Source organism: Strigops habroptila, chromosome 5 (genome assembly GCF_004027225.2).
Source record: "Strigops habroptila isolate Jane chromosome 5, bStrHab1.2.pri, whole genome shotgun sequence".
Classification (NCBI taxonomy): domain Eukaryota; kingdom Metazoa; phylum Chordata; class Aves; order Psittaciformes; family Psittacidae; genus Strigops; species Strigops habroptila.
This window is the reverse complement of record NC_044281.2, coordinates 24,300,175-24,324,556: the sequence shown is the minus strand read 5'-3', so window position 1 is coordinate 24,324,556 and position 24,382 is coordinate 24,300,175. Positions and strand designations below refer to the sequence as shown.

The 24,382-nt window shown below is 45.5% G+C and overlaps 1 protein-coding gene across 3 annotated transcripts; it reads right to left on the bottom strand.

Moving 5' to 3' along the window:
- On the bottom strand, window positions 1-21,763 carry LOC115608753 (neurotrypsin-like). Of its 3 annotated transcripts, none has more exons than XM_030488072.1 (16): window positions 21,522-21,763; window positions 20,052-20,386; window positions 17,892-17,937; window positions 16,059-16,295; window positions 14,632-14,755; window positions 13,747-13,922; window positions 13,107-13,254; window positions 12,348-12,526; window positions 11,806-11,947; window positions 10,507-10,709; window positions 9,362-9,503; window positions 8,898-9,103; window positions 8,272-8,350; window positions 7,902-8,024; window positions 7,080-7,360; window positions 1-5,344 (listed from the first exon to the last, which is right to left on the bottom strand). In XM_030488072.1, the coding sequence occupies exons 2-16, from the start codon at window positions 20,121-20,123 to the stop codon at window positions 5,034-5,036; spliced, it is 2,469 nt and encodes an 822-aa protein (XP_030343932.1). In that variant the 5' UTR covers window positions 20,124-20,386; window positions 21,522-21,763; the 3' UTR covers window positions 1-5,033. The 3 variants fall into 3 exon arrangements, with proteins under 3 accessions (XP_030343932.1, XP_030343934.1, XP_030343933.1); XM_030488074.1 differs by lacking the exon at window positions 21,522-21,763 and adding an exon at window positions 20,893-21,156; XM_030488073.1 differs by lacking the exon at window positions 21,522-21,763 and having other exon boundaries at window positions 20,052-20,456.
- Window positions 21,764-24,382: the final 2,619 nt, after the last annotated feature.

Below are 24,382 nucleotides of genomic sequence, written 5' to 3'. Positions count from 1 at the left end.
TCACAGTATAATCTATTTATTAGCATACCTTGTGAGCCATTGGTGTTGATCCAGGGGACATGAAAGTTTTGGCACTTGACTGATGTCAGAGTTACTCAGCCCCTGGTTAATAGAAAGGGATTTTAATAGGACTGAGTGGAATACTACACAAGTGAGTTTTTTTCTTGATATAGGAAATTAAATACTTTTCTGGACAAGTAAACATACAGGCCAAGAGATGTGCACTGGTCTGGGTCACAGTGCCTCGTTCCACAAGAAGTGGTCCCAAGCTGGTTACCACCTGAGGCCATTCTGTTCCCTTCAGCTGCAAGCAACTCCCAGTGAGTCTGTCAAGATGGTGTTAAATACCACAGTGCAGTTCATGTCTCAGAAGCTTTCATCTGGTTGCTGAATATACACATAAAAATCTGTCTTGAAGTGGTTGATGGATCACTGCAGCTTTTTTGGGGTGGAAGGACTTCAGGATATTGACTTCAGAGAGAAAAGAAGACGGGCAAAAGGCAGGCCCACCTCTCCTACGTCTGAGATTGCAAATATCCATGTTCCCTACACCTCACCAATGCCTCCACTAATACCTTTGAGAAACTGATCTGTTATTCTCTGCGTACAAGGGTAATCGACACTCTGTCCAAGTTAATAAACAGCTGCCTGATTAATTACAGCATAGACCATAATTCATATAAATCATCAGAACAGTGTTCAGCTATGGGAAAGGGATAAACCTTTAATCCAGCTCCAGCTGGCCAAAGCCTGGACTGGAGTCAAGACAGGGCTGCTAAGAGTAGCAGTGCAGGCACTGCAGGTCAGGAAGACACCAGGTCTGGGTATTCCCTCAAAGAAGGATACCTGGAGCACTAATAGCTGCTCCTTACATCCTTACCATAGCCATGTTTCTAATCCTGCCAATGCTCCCAGCCAGTCATAGTGACATTCTCTTTTTCACGTAACTAGTGTGTGCCACAGTGCTGTAGGAAATTGTCTCACAGCATCCGTGCGGCACAGCACAACCAACAGTAGCAGTGACTGAGCTCTCAGCTCCTGGAAATAGTGTATGTGCATTAACCTTATCCAACGGACTAATGCTGTGAAGACAGACTGTATCAGCCCTACAGGTATGTCAGCCAAGGCAAAGCTCTGAGTTCACCTGCTCCTTGCCCACAGCTGCATTACGCTCCCCAGACATACCCACAGCAATTGCTCTGAGCTCAGCACCTGCTCGAGACACAAGGGGGAATTCACCTTGGCAGGTTTTCATCCCATTGCAGCTAGGTTGCCCCCAAAACCACACTAGCAAGTTTAAAGATAGCTACAGCATACATACATAATAAACATACAGCACTGAAATCACTTACAGCATTACTTAGTATAGAAAATAATACTGAAAATAATCAGCAGATGGCACAGCCTCCCCTGGCAAACTGCGTTCAGTTCTGGTCACCAAAGCTTAAAAGATACAGCAGAAAGAGAAGACATGGAGAGACAGTCATCATGTTAGTTTGGGTTGAAGAGAGACAGAGAAGCCACAATTTTAAAACATGGATTATCTCTAGTGTGATGGACAACAGAGAATATAAAACCAGGCCTCTTATTTCCTCTCATAGCTGAGAACGCAAGGACAGATGGAATTCAATGAAAACAAAAGGCAATTAATTCAGGAACCATAAAAAGAAATTATGTGCTATGGAGAGTAAAATTATATTGGTTCTCATTGCCAGAAAATACTGAGGCTGAGAGCTTAGTTGGATTAAATACGGGATTAAACATTTTTATGGAAGATGAAGGTTGGCTACATTAAATATATTTTTTTTAAGTTAAGGATATAAACTCTCATGCTTTAGACAAAAGATAATCACAACAGGATAGTGCATAGTGTTTGTGTAACACCTGGAGGACTAAGTACTTGCACTTCTCTTTTTAATGATGATAGTAGCAATGCAAGTAATTAATTTAAATGGGCCAAGAACAAAATTCCCCAAAAGGAAAGGCTGTTAAAACTTGTTCAGTACAAACTGACACGTACAATACCTTAAACATCTGCTGCTGGCCAACATTAGGTAAAAAATACAGTCCTAGGATGGTTGGGTGCCACTTATCCAGGCAGTTCCAATAAGCCTTGGTGGCAAAGTATGTGAGTTTGGTTTGGGCCACAGTCCCAGTTTAAACCCTAAAGAGCAATAGTAGTGCTCTGAAACAGGTTGGGACAATTGACAAGAGTATTGGCAGGCTTGCCTACAGTACCAGTAATGTGTAAATGTAGAGACTGGATACTTCCTTCCCTCTTTCTGGCTCATGCAGGACTTGCAGGATATTGATTACAAGGATTGTCACAGCTTTCATGGTGACAAGATCTAGGAGAAAGAAATATCTTGAACTACAACATGGGAATTTCAGAACACAATGCCAAGCTTGCATCTCACTTGTGATTACATGGTAATTTATTCCAATTCCTGAATGGCAACCAGCTAAGTAGGCTTAGGGAAATAACCTCATATTTTCAGTCCTTCAGGTGCTTCTGTGCCTGTTGGAGTTATGGGTATAAACTGAAAGATCAAACCAGGTTAAATTAGAGATGTGACAGTACCCAGGGCACAGAAACTCCACTTGAGCTGCTGTAGCATGCTGGCCTGGGGAGGCTGAAGGTAAAAGCCAAATCACTCCATGGTTCCCAGAGAAGTACTGTTACTGCCAGTGTGGAACTTGGCATTTAACCCTTTGCAAGACCAGAGGTCTGTGACATAACTGCCCTCAGCCCTCCTGTAATTTTAATTCCTGGGAGATAAGGAGCAGTCTGCAGCTTGTGCCTTAGGGACTCTGCCAGCAGCTGTAGGACAACACAGCCAGTGTGGAGCCAAGCACAGCGCTGCCAAAGGATCAAGCCTGGCACTTCAAATAGGGTTATCAGCACAAGCTGCACTGCAGACTTCCAGCCCTTCGAGAAGCAGCACACACAGATCTGATCTGTGCCAAAGGCCAGTTTGCAGGGATTCTGGCATTGCATGTTTTGAAGATTCCTAGAATTCTTTTCTAAAAGAAAGTTTCCAAGCAGGATCTTCAAACATTCCATTGCAACATTGGTAACCCAATTATCCTATAATCCCTGGAAGGAGTAAATGGAACTGTTTACTTTAGCTTTTGCACACAAAAATCAGCCACCTAGCCAGGTCAGCACCTTTACATAAAGCTGTCTTGGAGAAGACAAATGAAAGCTTTAGGCAATCACTGCTTATTGAATCCAAAGTGATTTCTAGGACTTTGTCACCACACGTCCTGTAGCATGACTTTGCTAATCCACAGGCTGTGCTCTGCCTTCTATTCTTGCCTTGGTAATACCTAGGTACCGAACACTGAGGTGCGTTGGGTGCTGACCTTCCAGGCAGCAGGCCAGTGCCTGACCCAGTCATCGCCTACTCTACAGCGCATGAGAGAACTCAAAACATGCACATCGTGACAAGTTCTGCGTGTCCCATCCTGTATTTCTACTCTGTGTTCGAGTCCTTGGTTATACATCAAAGATTACTGCCCTTGCTCCTGAGCAGGCCTGTCTTCTCTGGTCTATACACAGCAAGAAGACGCTATGCACTGCGCAACTGTTAATGCCATTTCTGCCTAGTTTTATATTTTCTACCCACTCGAGAATAATAAATTAACTTACAAAAGTGCTTAAGGCCTAAGAGGAAACTCAGCTCATTTGTTTGGATGGGAGGGAAGGAAGAAATCGAAGTATTCAAGAACGCCTGCTTTCTCTCAGGATTGTTTCTGCCCAGGCTGAGAACTACAGCTTGATGGCAGTGTTTGCATAGCCTCGGGTTAAGCCGGTTTACCCCCACTGAGAGGAATGAAAAGGGAGAAGAGAAGAGAGGAAGCATAGCCCAGAGGCTGCAAGAATAAGATACACTTCGGGAAAGCGGGAAGCTGCTTTGCAGCACACTTAGTGTTTTACACAAGGAGCGAGTAACTTGCTTGAGGCGCATCTGTACCCCCAGAGTATTTCTGTATTTCATGGGAGAACCGTGAGCACAGAGCTATTAAAGACTAACATCACAAATAAAGGGCAGCTAATAACTGTGGTGAATAAAGTATCAAGAGAAAGCCCCCGCAGTACTGTTAAACAGTGATTCAACACCTGAATGTTTGATATAAACATTACATTTGGATTTAAAGAAAAATAACATGTCTATTCAGTCTTTTGAGGTCACATTTTTAAGTTCTTTGCAGTAAACACAAGGGCAAGAAAGCTATTGCCTCTTAAAACATGAAGATTTACTCTCACACCAACAACTGATTCTATGAGATGCTGCTTTAAGAAAAAAAATCAAACCAAACCAAAAACCAACTAAACCTAATGAACTCAAAAGAACCACTATACTGAGAAAGTGGCAATAAAACCATAGCATCTGGCAGCTGGAAATGTGTGATAGAGGATTACGGCAGGAATAAGCATCTTTTAGCAGGGAAACACACTTTAAAGGGATCACAGGGGAGCAGATCTACTATTCAGAAGAGAAAAGTCACCCTTGAGACATAACAGGGAAGGAAAAAACCCAACTGTTGGCCTATTCCTCAGCTCAGGTTGAATCTCTGATTCTTGGAATTGAAGAGAGCTGTTATGAAAAGAAAATCCAAAGATTTCAGCTATGCCAGAGCCTGGTGCCATCTTCCAAGCATCTCACCTCTCCTTGCAGCGTTTTTCAACTGCGCAAACATACAAAACCAGCAATAGGTTTACAGATGCAGGTATCTCTCCACTTAGACCATTTCTGCGTGCCAGGGCAACAAGTGTGATTGCATTATAGTACTCAGGTAGTCAGAGCAACATAGACTTACTCTTACCAGTGAGCACCTACTTTCTCTGCTCAGAGATCACAGACTAAAGTGAAACCAAAGACTTTGAGGAATCAGCCATAACTGTTTTTCTCTCAGTTCTACATGAAAGTCTTTTCCCAGCGTCCAATCTCCACCAGTCACAGGCCCGGAGCCACAGCTGCTGTGGGGCAAAAGGGCCATACGTTGAAGTTCCTAGAGCTCAGACATTTTCATTTTAGCTTGGTCACTTTCTTGATCCAGGGTACATATTTGCTGACCTTTGTGTACACACCGGGGGAATCCTTCCGACCACAGCCATAACCCCAGGAGGTGATCCCCACAATGACCCAGCGCCCGTTTGACCTCTGGCACATGAGTGGCCCTCCGCTGTCACCTTGGCAGCTGTCCACCCGTTTGTCTTCAGAGAGGTTCCCAGCACAAATCATGCGGTTCGTGAACTTGTGCCCGTAGCGGGCCTCACAGTCTTCCCGTGGGAGAAGAGGCACCACCCCCTGCAGCAGCGTTCTTGAGTAGGACTTCCCTGGAACAGAGCAGAACAGACCATTCAGACCAATTCACGTACAGACAACAGCAGCGACCTAGAGCAACGGTGCTCCACACAAAACCAGACACTCGTACATTTCGTGTCAAGACTATGGCACAGTAATAGGCCAAGCTCAGCATCTCTGAACAATCAGAACTTCAGAAAAAACAGTGCTGCCAAGCCAGACCACAAAAAAGAGCTGTAAGATCAAAGAAAGGGGGAAGAGGTTTGAGAAAAAGGTTAGATCAAAGGATGAGTCTTACTCCTGGTTGTGACAAGTAACTTGAACCTTGTTCAATTTATTTCACTTCTTTGAGCCTCCATTTCCTCCTCTGTAAAACAAGAGCAGTGTTTTCTCAAGAGAATAAATGCAGTAATATTTGTTAAGTGCTCAATCCTCAGAGAAGTTTTGGAAGATGTTTCCATCTTCAGATGTTTTGGAAGAAGCACACAAATATTATTCAAAGAGAGCTCACTTTATCTCTGGCCAGATTTGTCTCCATTTGCTCAAATCTCTTTATTACCCCAGTCTTGCTCAGGACCTAAGTTTCACGTGCTATATTAGAGCACAACCTTTCTGTGCTCAAGCTTTATGGTAAGCTCACAAGGTAGTAGGTAACTGTTCCTCTCATTGGGAAAGCGGGATTGGTGTGTGGGAGGGATTCTGGCCATTAAGCCCCAGTACAGCTTAAGGAGTTGTAAGGCTAAAACACTCCTTGATCCTCCACAGACAGCTCAAAGTGACATGTGCACCTTGTGCAACTGACTCCAGAGGCAAATGTGTACTTGCAGTTGAACATATAGGGTAACAGCTAGGGAAACAGCTGGGAAGGATGGGTAAGTCCAAAGTCAACAGACAAGCTCCTGGGGCTATTTGCCTCTTGGCAGCAAGTCTTTCTGAACACATGGCTTTGCTCCCATCACAGCAGCCCCAGAAAGGCCTCCTTGCTCCAACCCTTGCATTGCATCTCCGATCCTCAAATGAGGGGAGACTGGACAGCTGGTTATAAAGCTTTGTTTAGAGTTTAAAGCTGTTAAATGCATCCATGTGAGGACTCCACCAAGCCCAGCATTTTCAAAAATTGCCTTGAGAGAGTGAAGTATTTAATAATGAATACTTCCTAGAAGATTCCCTGCTCCTTCTACCTACGAAACTCCATAGCAATGTGCTACAAGAGGTATAGGCTGTCTCGAACCTAGTGCAGAAGCCAGCTTCAGAGCCCAGCTGTCCCTGCAGCAATATCCAGGAAGACAGAGCAAGGTAGTCTAAGAGAGATCCATTTCACTTCTACGGTGGAACTTCATTTCACTACGACAGTATCACGAGGAAGGCAGGAGGTGATGGAAACTTGGGGGCCTCCGTAGGCTTTGTACACCAGCTCTGTACAGGCTGCTGCCTAAGGGGTCTGCTGTGGGCAAATGTGTGTAGAAAGGGGAAGAAAGAGAGGCTGTGGCCAGATGGCATTATTGCTGTCTCCCACCGTTTCAGAGGGATGCTGTGGCAACTAAAACTTCCACCTTGGGCAGGCTCAAGAAGCCTTAAAATCAGAAGAAAACACAATGGCATAAAAATCACCTCACCTCCCCACTCCTTAACACCATGCACTAGCACAGACAAATAGGAGCAGTAAGAACACGGCCTTGAGTTGTGCAGATGTAAATTAATGGTCCATGTATGCTTCTGAACCCAGACTCTGCCACCTTTCTTGCCCATCGAAGCCACCTCACTCACCTGTGTCTCCCCAGCCAGAGATGATGCAGGCTTGCCTGTTGATGTCAGACTTCTCTTTCCTGTCAGGCAGGCAGACAGGCAGAACATGGCGATTGAAGGAGAGACAGTGCCCCTCTCTGCCCCGCATCCGGACCAGGGCAATGTCATTATCATTGCTGCCAGCCCAGTAGTTCCTGTGGAGGACAATCCGCTCCACGGGCAGCTCCCTCTCAAACTCATCCTTCACACCTGTGTGGTAATCACCCACCCGCAGCAGGTAGCGCCGCACATCAACACCAAACCTGGAGAAAAAGAGACTCAAGATCTTGATACTCCTGCTGAGAAGGAAACAGACTCATGCAAGTCTTTGTTGCTGTGAGACTGATCCACCTCCTCACAAACTGATAAAACACTGCCAGCTGCAGGCTGTGGGATGTCTTTAGTAGATGTGGTAATGCCAGCTGTTGCAGTCAATGGGTGTCCCAAATCACTGTCTACCATGCACAGGACTTTTTTTCCCTATAGAAAGGGCTACAATACTTGCAACAGGCTTCTGATCTCATCTGTTCACAGTTCCTTAAAGCACCAAAGAATGGCAAAATGCTGGATCCCTTTAAGTTGTAAAGCCTCAAAGTTAAGAGGGCAGGTGTAAGCAGTGAAGGATAAAGCAAGCCTATATTGAGTCATCTCCTTAAGTGCTTCAAGATCCCACACATCGTAACTCAAAGGTCTTGGTTTAGAAACTTTGCTCATGTGGTTCCACTGGGCTGGAAAGATAACCTTGTATGAGGTTATCTTGTGCATCACTGGGTATCCCTCAGGGCTCCCCACTCACAAACACACCTTTTGAAGCAGTGGGCTGCAGTCACTGCCCAGCAGCTGCTGATCAGGGTTGCTCCGCACAGCAGACGAGTATCTCGATGAAAACCCTTCAACCGCAGTGAGGCCTGCCATGGCCAACTGCCTCTGAAGAAGAAACAGAGAAATCATAGGTGTCACACACAGGGGAGCTGGTTTCCTCTTTTCCCATCCGCTCTGCCCCACCCGGGCTCAGCTGGTGTGCATTCTTCCCTAGGCAGACCCACTGGTTCAAATCAAGTTCAAAAAGCACCAGTGAAAATGTGTTACTGTATCCAGCATTTGCCAGGCTATTTCCAGAGCCTGCAGGAAAGCTGGAACCAGTTCTGGCTTTCCCAGCAATTACAGGTAGTACCTGAGGGACTTGTTTCCACCTATGATCCTTTTCTTGCGACGGTGAAGCAAGCGCGTCCCGCACACACCAGACTCTGGACCTGCACAGCAAAGTTAGAGCCGTTGGGTAGGTTCCTTCAGCTTAAGTATCAACAATTGCTGTCACAGAGCCAAACACCATTGACCTTTCCCAAGGGCATTAATCCTCACTGTAGTTGACTCTGTTGTGTTGTGCATATGGAATTTGTAGAAGATTTGATCCCATAGGTTTTCTCAGTTTTGGTGGAGGTGCTTACCTGCAGTACCTGTAGTCTTATGCAAGGAATGGGACCTCTACAGCTATTTCCTCTGTACCATAAACCCCAAAGTTTGCTCATGGTTACCCTTTGCTCTAAGCAATGGTATGGTGACTTGGCCGTGGGGCAGTTCTGCAGGCTCAAAGGCCTGACATGGGTGGAGCTCCTCAGACTAGTATGCAGCACCTTATGCTTCTAAGAGACAGCAAAAACAAGGATAAAGTAGGAAGTGTAGGGCAGGACATGCTTAATTTTCAGCCAAGGGAAGAAGTACAGGTAAAAAGCATAAAAGCATTCAGAGATCCTACAGCTGGAGCTCCAGATTTCTGCACAGAAGAAATGGGCATGTCACCTGTTCTCCTGATACCTTGGACCTTCTCTTCCACATAGTCACAGATCACACCAGCATCCTCACTGTGCCAGCAGCTGTGAATCCCGGTGTCAGGCCTCACACATTGCCCCAGGGTGTGCTCCGTGCCTCTGCATTCTATGTTGTCCAGATGGATGGGCCCATGGCCTTCGCCAAAATAAGCCATTGCCCTGGCTTTTGCTGTACCACTGCAATTGGAGAGAGGGTGGCTAGTCTGCAGTAGGCAGGAGGCAGGTGAACCTGGTGCACCAGCACATTTTAAGAGAAATAACATCTATATGTCACTCTACACACAGACAGTATACAGTGAGAATATGACCCTACTCCCTCAAGCATATGTGGGTATGCCAAAACTAGGAAAGAGAGCCCCCAGAAACTGGTCCAGAAAGAAGTGATCCCCCTGAGAGTTGTTTCTATCTGTATGATGCATGTACCAGAGCTCTTACCTGAATCCCAGCTGCCTGCAAACCACTGCAGCATCTCTGTCTGTCCAGCCATCATCACAGACGCTGCCCCACTGCCCATTCAGGAATACCTCAACTCGTCCCTCCTTGGTGCTTTCTCCATCCATGAGCCGCACAAGAGGCCCTGCAGAAGAAAACACATGGGTCGCTGCAAGCAAAACCACCCGAGAGTATGAGGTGCCCAGAACTTGGGTTCTATAGGAAAGGGTGAATCCCAGGTATCAGTGAGCTTAAAAAAAAAGGAAAAAAGAAAAAAACAAAAGAAAGAGGCATGTTTCTATATGAAGACATTTCAGCCCTGCACTGAATCAGAAGACTGCAAACGTATTAATTTAATACATACTGGAAATCATTAGCGGATCATATACTGAAAGCTGAGTAAAAAGGAGAAGAACAAAAGGAAAGTTATTTACTTCTTAGCCAAGAGTGGGCAAGCTTAAACATGCCTGGGAAAGAAATCCATTAAATTATATAACTATTACATTATTCTAAGCAAGAGAAGAGTTCTACATCCAGGAAAACCAAAAATGTTGGATACTATCTATATCAGTAACAAATGTCTGACAAACTCGAAAGTCTCCTGTGTTAGGGAAGGGGGAGAGTATGAGGCCATATATAAATGAGGAAATCATGCTAATCGAAATATATTCACAATTTTAATTAAAGTGTGCCATCCACACAAAAGAGTGCAAATTTCCACACAACAGCCCCTCACATCTGAAGTCTTCTTGTCTTGGCAAGGTGTGACACTAACATAACTTCACCAGCTTCCTAAAGGGTCTAGTTAAAGGGGTCCCGTGTTCCCACAGACATGGGGCTGAGGCATCTCATCAGTGAGCAATGGCACACTAAGGCAACCACCATCTCCGAGGCCCTCAGGTTCGTTTTGGAGACTGCCAACACAATTCTCTCCAGTTTCAGTTTCTGTGCAGGGCTGGCCGTAGGGCTGGTGGAGCCACAACTCTGCCTCAAGACAGCCAGGGCTCATTCCTTGGAGTCCTCCTCAAAAAGCAGCCCCCTCACTGAAACGGCACAGCGAAAACTCCCACATCTGCCAGAGCTTCCCAAGGAACAGGCCAGCAGGTGACACTTCCCCACCGCCCAGGGCAAGAAGCAAGGCGAGTTACCCAGGGTGCCATCCATGACTGTGTTGCTCTCCGGGGAACAGCGGACTCCCACATCCTCAGCATGTGAGCAGTCATGCTGCCCCCAGTTGCTGTGGGGACAGTCCAGGAGGGACAGCTCTGTCCCCACACAAGCCACATCGTCCAGTAAGATAAAGCCTTGGCCAGCAGCATAGTCCCCTTCAGAGGCCAGGGTAGCAGGACCACTAGAGGAAGGAAACATAACATCAGATTCATTAAAACTCATTAATCCCACAGAGGGGATTAAACACAAGCTTAGGCCCAAAGGGAAATTCCCCTACAGAGCTCAGCTGTGATATCTGCGGCTTCCTGACCTAAACCACTCAGTGACACACAGGATGGTAACCAATAAGCTTGCACATTTCACCAGCTTCAGTTTTCAGGAAGGCCTGCTCAGACCAGCCCATTTTCTAGTGTCTGGTCAAAGGCACAGTAGCACAGAGGGCCAGCTATACCACAGAGGCTGTTTTGCGGACTTAACACCAGATGCATCCGTTTGGGGAGGGGCTAGCAGAGGAGGCATCAGAAATATCAACATTTAACTAATTCTACTTCTTTTTATAGGAAGCAGCTACCTGGAATTGAAATTTTAGGCACTGTGAGAGATGACAAACACAGTATGCAGCTGAACTCAAAAGGCAGAATTTAGTCTTTTTTCAGTCTATAAAGCTGAAATTTTATAATCAGATTTAAAAAATCCACAAAACACTTTTAATCAGATTTAAACAATCCACAAAACACTGGCTCCAAGACTACAGTATCCTGACCTTAAATCTTCCTCAAGCTCGCACCTGGAGGGGTGACAGACAGTTCAGCAATGGGCTAAAAGAAAAGCATTACAAAAATCCCTAATACTACTCTTTTTTTGCTCTGATGCATTCAGGTACTGAAGCAGGTGATGTGTTTAGCTGACAGAACAGTTGGGTGATACTGTTTACTGGCAGAGCAGAGGGGGTGGCAATGCTGAGCTTCATATACCTGCAAATTTAAGAAGTGTTAAGAGAACTTTCTGACTTTGGTGAGGGGTTTATAAAGCCAGTATCAAGCCTGTTATCTGCTTCGAAGCAGGCTGAGGCAGGAGATAATAAAGTTTTATTTTTTTCCTTTGGAAAGGATGTGGATACCTATTGATCTTTCCTGAAGAAAGCTGCATAATGGGTAATAAACCTTCTAACAAAGATAGCATTGAAGGATTAAGGTCCAACCTATCCCAGTGATGGGTGATGGAATCTAATCCTTGAAATGAGGAAGCACAGGCACTACACACACTCTCAGTCCTACCTGAAGCCCAGCTGCCTGCAGACTACCTGGGCACTGAGGTCTGTCCAGCCATCATCGCACACCGTGCCCCAGTCTCCATTGTAATAAACTTCTACCCTGCCTTCACTGGGGCTGCGGCCACCAGCCAGCCTGACGGTGCCCTCTGCAAGGGGTGAGAGAAGGAAAGGTCAGTGCTCAGAAAAGGTACAGCCTGTGCCCCACCGCTGAAGTCTCTGTACAGCCCATGAGTGAAAGAAACCAGAGACACAGATACCTGTGGGCATGCAAAAAACAAACATTCATTGCTCCCCAGCACGCCCACTTGTCAGGGAGGATTCACCTCAGCCTTTCCTTGCTGGAAAGTCATGGGAACACCACCAAGCCTGTCTCTGACCCATTCCCACCTGCTGCTTGCTCTCTGCCTCCACAGCCAGCAGCCCTTGTGGAGCCATACGCAGAATCCCTGCAGGATCCTGAAGCAGGGGGGTTATCTACTGAGCAAGCCATGCAACACGGGGGTAAGGCTGGCCGAATCTGACAGGTATAGAGCTGTAGATCTGTACCTGTGAAAGGGTCACAGGACACCCCAGCATCTTCAATGTGGTCACAGTTTTGCTGTCCCCAGTCACTCTTCTTGCACTGGTCAAGTGAGAGTTCATTGCCTGAGCATTCCACTTCATCCAGCAGGATTGGGCCAGATCCCTGCCCATAGTGAGCCCATGACAAGGCTTTCGGGTTCCCACTGCAAACATTATATGCTCATATATAAACACATACGCTCAGTAAGGAAGGTCACAGCCTTGTGCCCTCAGATTCTGCCTTGCACAGTGACTCTCCTACACTAGGTCAGTGTCCTCTCATAGCTGATCTGTTTTTCTGACAGTGGTGTTGCCAGCTGCTAATTGAAATATGTTACTGTAAGTTTTGTAATGAGACCTTCCAACACACAACAAAAACGTGCCTGCAACACGAACAGTTCAGACACCTGGTGAGTTCTGATTGAAACCTGACAACGAGGCTTCAATCTCAGCAATAGGCAGAACTCCCAAACTTTGAGGGATCTCAAACTTGAATTGTCTATTTTAAACAACTCTGTACTGATGTGATTTTCAAGAATGCCCAGTATACAATGATTCTCGTGTTAAGCACTGAATGGCACACACGAGTATGAGGTGCCATTATATAGGGTGATCAGTCCTGAATTATCTTTCCCAGAGTTTCTGTATGCCTCCCATAGAAAGGACTGGTACTATAGTGGAGGGAGATGCTCTTCATTCTGCCTACTTCTAGGACCACTCCATGACATATAGCGGGGAAATTACCTGAGTCCCAGCTGCCTACAGACTACTTCAGCATCCCGGTCATCCCACTGGTCGTCACAAATGGTACCCCACTTGCCATCATGGTAAACCTCCACTCGTCCTTCAAAGCTCTCCTTTCCCCCAACTAAACGCAGCGGGGCACCTACACCTGTGCTTCAAGAAAGGGAAAGAGAGTACAACAGAACAAGACAGAGACAAAACATATCCAGCGCAGTAGTTCAGGGTCTAGAACCATTCACCAGCCAGAGGAGCTCTTGGGATGCTCTAGTCCGACCCTACCACATCCTCCCCTCTAGACCCTACAGAAGCCTCAGTGATTGCAGCCCACAGCAGGGGCTACTGCTGCTCCAGGGATGGCTCTTCAACTGGCTGCAGACAAAATCCTGGTTTGATGAAAAGGGGATGTGGTCATAAGCAGCAGCCATCTTTCAGTGACTGTAGAAGTATGCCCATTCTGAGTGTTTGGGATTGGGAAAGGATGGATAATTTTCCCCTGGAAGGAAGATAACCACCTGTATAGCAGGTGAAAGAAGAACAGGCTCCAATGATTTGCTCTCCATAGCTTCACAACCTTACATTTTACATTTTATCAGCAACACTGATGCAAGAAACAGGGAGTGAACCTCCCCTGGAGATTTACCTTCTGGAGGGACACAGGTTGCCATGGCACTCCCCTGCTTACAAACTCCTGACGCAGCTTCCCGATAGCCACACTGCAGCAGGGCTTTCTCATCCCCATGGCAGTTTGCTGACTGCAGGTGCAGGGGAACAGGCCACAGTCCAGGGTGACTCTTCTTCCCAGCTGAGCCAATCTCACTGGTACAGAGAATGCAAGAGAGCGGTGGAATGTCATAGCACTGCTCGACTTACCAGTTCCCCTCAGTTCTTGTGACTCTGCAGTCCAGTTGTGCCATTTCACATCCCAGTGAGCCCAGTTGATTGGGAGTGCGTAAAGGGGAGGCCATTTACGGTCTAATGGGAAAGCACAAACAAGCACAAAGCACTTCCCACCACTTAACCCATTTTGTTTTCCTACTTAAGGCAGAAGAGTTGGTCTGGTCAGAAATGGCCCCCTCACTTGAGAGTGATGAACAAACCCATCAACAGATTCAAACATCCAAACATCTGAATCACCTTCTTCCTTCTCTGTGGACCTTATCTCCTTGCTATTTGGAAGGTCCAAATCCCAGATTCCCAAAGATGGTTCACACTCTCAAAATTCCTATTAGATCACTACAGTAAGCTCCAGCTAGTAATACTAAAAAGAGGATGTGATCTCACACCTCACTCATCGCAGTGTGGAGCAGAAACTACTGCTTTAAAGAAATCTTGCAAATGCTGATTGGGTGAGCATAGCCACAGAAAAGAAACAGTATGAAAGGACCCTGGTAAGTGGGAAATGAGCTCACAAAACCAACTCCTCTCCCCCAGCCAACACGCTATGCTAGGGGACTGTAACCACAGAGGCTATTCTTTCAAAGGCTACGTGAGCATGTAACTTTCGCAACCACACTGCGGTTCCCACCTGAGACCTAGTTGCCTGCAGACAACACTGGCATCCCAGTCAGTCCAGTAGTCAGCACAGATGGTGCCCCAGAGTCCATTGAAGTACAGCTCCACACTACTATCTTCAGCCAACCGCACAGCACCTTCCAAAAGAGTTGGGGGAAATAAAAAGAAAAGCTATCTTGTGATGGAGGTTTCAGACCAGCAAGTCTTGTACTTGCACGTAGCTGAGCTGAACTGCACTTGACTTCTCTCATCCCTGTTTTGCTGTTTTGAAAGCACCTTCCTAGGTCCTGCAATAGCTGCTTGGCAGGATGGCTGGTGCTATGTTCTTTTCAAAGCCGTGGTAACATTGCAGGAAACTTGCTTCTGCCACAGCTCCTGAATTCTCCTTCTGTGAAATGGGGATGATTTTACATGCTACCTTGGAAAAGGTGTAAGGAAATGGTAGGCTTTCTAATTCCTTTTGGCACTCCACTGATTTATTTACCATCGACCACCTATGACAGTCACTCTTGCTACAGCTAGATGCTCAATAACAGCAGATGAATCCTCTTTAAATTATCTAAGTAAAGCAAGTGACAATGTAAATGCCCTTTCAATTCTCACTGCACCACAAATATCTACCATGGTTTAGAAAGCACATCTCTTTGTTCAGTTATGTATTGGAAAAAGGATATACCTTCCATCTGTCGTACCTCATGCAGGCACACAGCACAACTACACTTGTACCCCTCACTTTAATGAAGCAATCTTTGAAAGCACTTCCACTGGCAAGGGGGAAGACATTAATTTCATTTATTAAACTTGCACTTCATCTGTTCTGCAAAATGTAGGAAAACCAAGGAAGGTCAGAAAGCAGGAGGACAAACAAAACATTTTCAAGAACGTCGTGCTGGAGTCAGTGAACTGAGAGAGCTCAGCTTTCTTGCCTGCCTCCAAGCAAGCAGCAATCCTTGCGTCAGCAATGCAAGGAGTTTCAAAGCAAGCCTATAACCTACCTTGCCACAGATTCACCAACCTAGCCACAGAAGATTTTTCCTTATTATATTTGAACAGCTACACTTACATGAGGAGAGCTCTGATACGGGCACTCAAGAAGCAGGAGTGGGTTGTTTTCCACATAACTTAAACTGTTTCAAAGTGGCATAAGTTAACAGTAAAAAAAAAAAAAGAAAGTTCTCCTTGTATGGGAATAAAAGCATCTATACAAGGCATTATGGCTATAGCAGCTTAAATCCACCCCCTACTATATACAGACGTTCTTCTCCCACGCAGGCTAGCCTCTAGTCCTAATCATTTCGACAATTCGGGACAGTTACTGTACTGTGCTTCTTTCGCAGGGTGTCCCACCTGCTGTTTGCAAGTCTGTGCAGCACACATCTCTGCCCTGAGCCCCCAAGACAGTGCTGCCAGGCACTGGCAGAGGCACGCAGCAGCCCTTACCTTGGTTACAGTCGCAGTTAGCCCAGCCGATGGCCCCTGATACAAGCCGGTAGAAGCACCAGGGTGTAGTTCCCCCATCCGGGTTCCTGCAGTGGTTGTGGTCCCCCAAGCCACGGTCTGGGTACTGCTGAACATAATCGGGGAACTCTGCCCAGTTGAGGCACTCTGCTCCGGTCTCAGTGACCGCCAGTGAGCCATTGTAATACCCAAGAGGTCCGACACCACACACACTGGATGCTGGGCACAGGAAGGGACCTGTTAGCATCACTTAAGGCATCATGCACCACAGCTCAATGTGGGAGATACCAGGTGATCTCCTGAAACACCTCCCACGTCTGCAGTCCTGATTGCTACTTGCTTGATTTCAATTCTATCATTCTTCAAGGAAGCTGTTCAAGGAATGTTTATGAGGGTGGTGAGGCACTGGAACAGGTTGCCCAAAGAAGTGGTAAACGCTCCATCCCTGGCAGTGTTCAAGGCCAGGTTGGACAGAGCCTTGGGCAACATGGTCTAGTGTGAGGAGTCCCTGCCCCTGGTAGGGGGGTTGGAACTAGATGATCTTGAGGTCGTTTCCAACCCAAACCATTCTATGATTCTATAATACGCACTGTCTAAACCACAAGTTGATCTTAAAGTCATGAACTGCCCAGACAGACCTTTGAAATGTCTTAACTCTGGCCCAAACATGGACAATGTGAACCAGTTCCCATTACCATTTATTTCAATACATGTATTCACTTGCCCTGGAGCAGTCCTTGAGCCTGGCACACATTCCACTTTCTTCCCCAGCTGCTTTGGCACCTGAATAAGATGCTCTTAAATGTGATCCTAGGCACTTTAGAAGATTAGTTGCCTGTTTAAATTGATTGAAACTGAGGAGAGTTTAAAATTAGCTGTAATTTCATTCTACAAAGGAATGAAACTACAAGTTCCTTCTACAAAGGAAGGTGGGAAATGGTATTGTAGTTCACTGTATGTATGTTCCCTATACACATTAGCATATACCCTGGCTTATCCGAACTTGGACAATACATAAGTAGGGACCCTATCTGGGGGAAGTGCAGGTGCCAGTGTTCCAGGCCAGTGCCCATGTGAAGTATCTCATGGAAAGAAAACCCAACAATTAATTTATTATTGTTTTTAACAAAAGAAGAAAACTCTCAATTCATGACCCTGAAATAAGAAGGAAGGAAACCAGAACCAGATTCTGTGTGAGGGTGGGCTTTTTAGAGTCCATAACATTGGAAGAGCAGATGCAGAAAGGGATAACAGTTACAGCTCTATTCACTGTATTGAATAAACAAAAAGAAGCCAACACTTTCAGAACACCTTTCTGCCATAAAGACACATAGGGCAAACATCAAGGGTACAAAGAAATTTTGCCATTTGCCAAGCCCAGAGGGGGTGAGTGACAACTGAAGGTTAACTGCAGGGGACAAAAATGAGAAGCAGTTACAGGTAAGTGCCTGGAAAACACACTGTGCACTTTGCATCACCTGGCACCCTCAGAAGGGGTGTCTGAGATTTCAGTAGTTATTAGAGTGCAGGAAGGGTGAGCATGCAAAAAAGACTGAGGCAAAGAAAGAAATTAAAGGAAAAGAACATGTGGAAGGAGTAGGGAGCTGCAAGAGTAGTAGACATGAAGAAAACAAAGTGGTCTGGCCATTTTGGGGAAGGAGATAAACAAACATTGAGGCAGGAGAAAAGATTGAAGTAGTGATGGAAAGAAAGGAAGAATGCCAGATAGCAGCGGTTCATCGTACCTATGGTCTCAGATCACCACTGCAGGAAAGAAGCTGCCCGATGACTGAATTAATAACTTCTTGTTCTTACCTGCACTCTGCAAATGGTTTTGGTTGGGCTGGGATCCCAGGAAAGCCTGGGAAAAGAAACAGAGCAAAAGCAGAAAGATGATTATCCGATGAAATAAACATGGGCATGTCCTAAAAGCAGCTCAGCCTTCTGCTGCTTTAGGCAAACACGCCCTAGTAACCAGCCTCTTCCCCGCTCTCCCCATTGCTCCTTTTCAAACCCAATCACAGCTCTGCCCACTAACAGCAAAATGAATAATTTCTGGCCTGCAGAGATTTACCCTTGACCTAAGCACTACATTGCAGGGCTTTGCTTGTTCTTTTCCGGTAGAATTGGGAAGCCTGAGTGAGATGCCTATGGAAAGAAAAGCTAGAAGAAAATCATTGTTACCAGTAAGGAAAAAAATGAATAACCACTCATTCTCTCCCCATTTCTAGGGCAAGTCATCTATGGCCACAGCAGCAAACAGAGATGTATCTGTGTGATGGGATGATGCACCCATGGATCCCTGTTAAAACAGTAATAAGTGTACAAAGCGGGAAACACCTAAAGAAGAAATACAACAAGGCTTTTTAGGGATTTTGCTTTTAATACATGAGAATATGATATGGCCTATGGTATTATTATCCAAATGGGGTTAAATAGCTAAGAACAAAAAACATGAAACAAATTCTTCAGAAATCCAGCATCCTGCCCAGCCCCCAAAACTGTATTTCCTCTTATAGGCAGTGTTTTTGGTGGTTGTAACTGGATTGCTGGCTGAGAGATAGGGATCTCCACTCAACACCATTACATGGTGTTCAGGCAGGTGCAAGATCTTCACAGAGCAGAGTGAAAAGAAGAAACTGTACATGCTTCTGTTAACTCCTTGTAGTTTAATTAATTTCTAAATACTTCTAAATGAACACTTGTAATACTTCTACATGAACAAGGACTTGTTATTCACAGAGCAGAGTTGTGCATATAAAGAATACTAGCTATTGGAAATGGTTCTGGTTTTCTTCAAAATGCAGTCATTTTGCTTCTCTCAGCTCCACCTTTCCCTGGAAAAGGGGAAGAGTAAAATCTGGAATTAAATCAAACCCACCTCTAGAATAAGTAGAGATAGTTCCCATAGATACCTGACAAGAATGACACCTACTCGTGGCAGACATCTTTCTTTTTAAAACAAGCTTACGAATATGGTCCAGCAGGTGTTGGCAACCACGGCCAAGCTCCACCATCACCCTCCAGAAGTCAGAATGTGACACTACATATCGAACATGAATTCCTGACATGGCTCAGAAACAGTAGATCGGATCTCAGGTGCATATGCACAAGGGGTGCATGGATAAAACAGCATTTAACTGACAAATGCTCTTCAGCCAAAAATCCATCTGCATGTATCAGGCTGTTGAAATCCCACATAATGGTCTGTGAAGTAACAATGCCAAAGGACTTATCTGAGGATCTCAAAGCTATTTGCAAAGAAAGGAGAGTGAGCTAAGCCACAGTTTTGTGTCAGCACCAAACAGGTGACTGAGCCACAGTCCAGGTCCCCTGACTCCTAGCATTTAATGTGCACCTGCACACACATGTAAGCCTGCAGGCAACAGAGGGATGGGTTGGACTAATAACAGGCTGTACATGAAAGCCTGAACCTGCTCTTGGAGGTGGACCATAAATAAAAGAATTGCAGTCCAAGTAATATGCTTCCCTTCTAATGAAAGATTAGTTGCTGCCAGTTCACGTAGCAACTTCCAAAACACCCCAGCGCTGACCATCTTAGCTAAGATTGACCAAATCTTAGTGCAGACACTAAGTGCTGCAGTCACTGCCCCACATGCCTGTGGCTATAAATCATCTGTTCCTAACAGCAACAGGGGGTAATCAGTCCATCCTCAAAGAACAGAAACAACGGATCTCTCCTGCCAGGGTCACTGCAGCGCCTGAGAAACACAGGAAACCTGAGCCAAAGCATCTGCAAGCCCTTGTGCATCCTGCTTCCCCGATTTGTTTTCTTTTCTGCATTTCATATGCACGATGAAATAAATCCCTCGCCAAGCCCCCAGCTCTTCCCAGAGACCACAGCTGCCTAGGTGCTTTGGAAAACATATTCAAGTAATAAGATCCACTTACAGTGAGGATATTAAAAAAGCCATGTGACTTTGCACAAGCAGATAGAAGAATAACATTTCTTACCTCCACACATCTGAAACAGGATAACAGACTGGAGAGCTCTATGAGGAGCCTGAGTACTTTTGGGATCTCCATCCCTCCTGCGCAAAGTGGGCAGAAGCTTCTTCAAGCATCACATTGCCGTTCAGCTGCCGGGCTCAGCTGCTGCCTCCTCCCCGGGCTCTGCAGCTGGGTTTCCCTGGGAGCAGGGCACTAGCCGCTCCGCACCAGAGGGAGTGGGATACCTCTTCCATTTCTGTGCAGGCAAAGGGATGCAGGGGAAGGGATCAAAGTTCCCAGCAGCATCTTAGAATTTCACTTTTCCCTTTCTCTCCCCATCTCTTCTCCTTGATTATTCTCTTCGGAAAGGGGGAAAAGAGAGGAGAGAAATAAGGGCGGGGAACATGTCCCTGTGTTTCTCTCGCACCCTTAAATCCAGGAGGAGGCAAGCGCAGGCGGGTGGGGCGCAGCCCTCAGCCCGCTCCCCCTCCTTCTCGCCGCTCCAGGTCTGCGCTTCTCCCCGGTGCCAGCCCCCGCCTCCCGCCCGGCGCCTGGGCCGGCCGCGCTCCTCTCCTCAATCCTCTTCTCCTCTCTCTTTCCCACACCTGCCTCTCCCTTCCCTCCCGAGGCACAGAGGCTGCAGCCCCGGCGGGGACCTGGGGCTGTGTCCTCCTGCAGCACGGCCCGCAGCAGAACTGGAGAAGGAAACGGCTTGTGCGCGGACACTTGCCAGAGATTAGACTTGTTGGAAGGAATCTGGACTTTGTCCCCCCGCCGCTGCCTCCTCGATTAGCTGCTTGCAGCTTCCCGAGGTCAAACTCTCCTCTGATTTGAACCCAGGTAAACGGGACCCAGAAAACTTTACCTGAAGCAGCTTCCAGCTCTCCCCATGGAAAACCCACAGGCGGCACAGCCCTCCAGGGCGCATTCCCAGTTTTCAGCCCTGCATCCTGCCATCGCCTCCATAGATCTTTTTCATCAAGTGTCTCCTTGACCTTGGGCTGTAAAGTTATTTTCACTTGATTGGCTGGGATGCTTTCCAGAGGGTTGATCATTACTGTATTGGTATGAGCAATCCTATGGGGTTTTTTAGTGTTTTCAGCTTACCCCTCCTTCATATGAATTAGGATTAGAGGATAACAATGGAAGTTTTAAACATTATTAAACCTAAGGAAGGAATTTTTAGGAAGGTACAGTTAAAGCTGTTCAATCTTGAAATTTCTTTTTCTTTTTTTTACAAGTTCCCTGTGCAGCTCCTCAGCTCAGTTTAATGGGAATTTCCTATTTATATTCCGATTTTGGAGGGATTAACTCCTGGTGTTCTGCAGCATGAAACAAGGTCACCTCAAGAAATGAGCTCACTTCTGGCCAGGTCTGCTGAGCAGCATTTCCAAACACACCTTCAGCATAAAAACCAGGAACAGGCTGATAGAAATCCACTGGCTTGACAAAAAGCCTCTTTTCTAATTCCCTCACTTATTGCTCATTACTCACTTCAGATGACAATTTTGTGTTGCCTCATCCTCAGATGCTCATCAAAGGCAAGGAAATTTCACTACATGCTGCATCTTTTACAGGAGTCGCTGAGTGGTAGGAGGGAGCCCTTTCTGGAGTGGATTTGTACCACAGTGCATTCTGGACACAGTGGATTTGGCCAAGAATTGCACTCAGTTAACTAGGAGCAAATCTCCTATATCCTCGTAGCGAGGGAGGGAGATGATCAGGGCAAGAGAGGATGGAAATAGCTTAGATGCTACAGCATGCTAACACTCTGAGGCAGCACTGGTGCAAAAGGAGCAAAACAAAAGGAAAATATGGGTATGTGTTGGAATTTAGAACCACTTACTCCAGTGAAAACACAAGGAAAGGATATACTGGGGAGGCAGGAACAGAAAATCTACTAGGATTCAGATAAATCTGCCCCTTAATCAGGAGTAAAGAGGCTGTTGATGCCCCTGCCGAACTCCCGTAAGATGCTCACCTATTTAGCCCTCTGATACATGCTAATAGGGTTTAAAACCTCTAGCAAAAGCCTGTACCGGATTTCTTTCACAGTAGCTTGGAACTTACTTCCCTTGCAAGGCAACTTGAATCACTAGATAAAATTATTTCCTAGGTGAAGTGATTTTAAAGGAAACACAGGCTGGCACACCAAAAGCAACAGAAGTTAGAGTTTGGTATTCAGTTTCTGTAGAAATGACAAACTGTGCAAAGATACATAGTGGGTGTTGGAAGCTGTCTCTTCTGTGGCAGGTCCTCTTTTGGAACTATTTCTTTCTTGCCAAGACTCCCCCCTGGTTTTCTGGCACATGTAATGATATTTTCTTGAGACAGGTGGATCTCAGACTCTCAAAAGCTTCTCATGCCTATGTGGCCCTCTCCAAGATGGAAAGGAAGACCAAGGAGGAAATGATACCAGTGTAACTATGGCAGTTTAGATAGGTAACATATCTAAAGATAAGGTAAACCAGATCTTGAACTTTCTTGTGTGGGCAAGTTTGAAGTAGTTGTAAATACCCAAGTCCACTATTTACAAATCACCTTCTCACCCTGATATAAACGCAGGTCTATAATAATAAGTTTATGATTACCTAAAGACTCTTTCCATCTTGATTTTTTCAGGTTATTCTGTATGGACCCTTCTGAACATGAAGTATCATCTTCTAAAATGTTCTGGCTCTCTGGAACTCAACCTATTTCTCCTGAACTGGCAGGACTACTATTTGTTAAGACCAGCTGAAATATCAGTGCTTCCTCCATAAGAGATCTTCGGTGAAAGCCTAAAAAGAGAGGTAGTCAATAGCAATCATATCCAGAGCTGGTATAATACTCAAGCTATAAGGAACAGAAATAAGATCAAGGAATTCCATCAGATTTGCTTAAATCCTGTAAATCTGACTTAGGAGGGTAGAACAGCTAGTCAGCTTTTCTTTAATTTTTTCCCCACCACGCAATCACATACAGGTCTCTGCAGCAATGTTCTTAACAAGTGGGCTCAGCATCAGAACCCATTTTTCTTCTATTCTCCAGCAACAACATCATGGGGTGGTACAAGCCCTGAACTCAGAGAGGAAAGTGCCACTTGCTGCAGTTACACACGTCAACTATTAATGGAATGATCCCCAATATCAGTGTGTGATAGAATACATTTGAACACTCAATACAAGCTTAACAGTGAGATAGGGGGAAACGGCAGCAGCTCAAATTGCCAAGGACAATCAGTAGCTATTTTTTCGGTTACAGCATGGGATCCTGAGCCAAAAGAACTGCTAGAGTACTTTTAAAAAGAAGCAGTGTAAAAGCTGGGTGCATCTGAAAAGCATTTTCTTTCCTTCCTTCTTCCTCCAAATAAATGCATTCCTTTAAGAAGTGGAAAACCTTTGCACAGTAATTTCAAGTTTACAGTAGGCATGTAAAAGGTCAGAAAAACCCCCAAACAACTGAGCTTGTGAAGCAGAAAAATCTAAAAATAGCTGTCCAGATTAGTGGGAGTTGCACAAAATTTCAAAAGTAGAAAGAGAACAAAAAAGAATTAGTTTCACTGTTACAGTCTCTTATACAATGAGATAGTTCTTCACAGACACTGGAGTTTGGTACATTCAGCACAGCCGCTAGCTTAAGAGGTGCAAAACTGTACTTGCATTGTAAGTTTTAACACAAAGAAAGGAAAACCATCATCAACAGAAATGAATTTAGAATTCATTGGTTCCTCGTTCCTAGCTTAGCTTGTCTTCTTCAGGAACAAAGAATCAGCAAAGTAGCTCTCCTTTTCAGAGAGTGTCTTTTGGACTGAAAATGCAAAATGTCATAGAACCAAAGTGTTATCCCAAACACAAATGTGGACATCATATTCTTACTGACCTCAAGTCCTCTGAAAGACCCAGTTATGCCACAATAGCAACAACAGAATAAGGTACCCTGTGGGATAACCCACTAATAAGCCATTGTAAGTAACAGATAAACAAAAACTGCTTCAGTAACTTTAAAGTATACTCTTGACCAGTATTTATGTTATGAAGAGGTATTGGCCTGGGCCTCCAGAGAAGTCACCTCCATTTCCATGCAAACTCTACAGTCACATGTGGGTAATCACACAGTCTCTGTGTGTGCCAAACTTCCCTCTTTGCTTTTAATTTATGACCCAAAGAATTAGTGATATAAATGGTTATATCACTAGTTCTTTAAGGCACTGCATTTTTCTTACCAATTAGGTACCTAAATCAACAGGTACCTGCCTGCAGTTTTGCAGCACTCTAGTGAACAAAAACCCACCAACAACCCCCACCCCCAAACCATTGAAAACTAATAATTAATTACATTGGTTCAGTATCAGTCTGTGCATGAATTGTCTCTCC

Coding starts and splice junctions, on each gene's coding strand:
- LOC115608753 (XM_030488072.1), bottom strand. CDS start 20,123: ATGGAGATCCCAAAAGTACTCAGGCTCCTCATAGAGCTCTCCAGTCTG. Junction 16,296..17,891: donor AAACCATTTGCAGAGTGCAG/GTAAGAACAAGA, acceptor TCCTGTGCCCAG/CATCCAGTGTGTGTGGTGTC. Junction 13,923..14,631: donor TGCAGGCAACTAGGTCTCAG/GTGGGAACCGCA, acceptor TCTCTGTACCAG/TGAGATTGGCTCAGCTGGGA.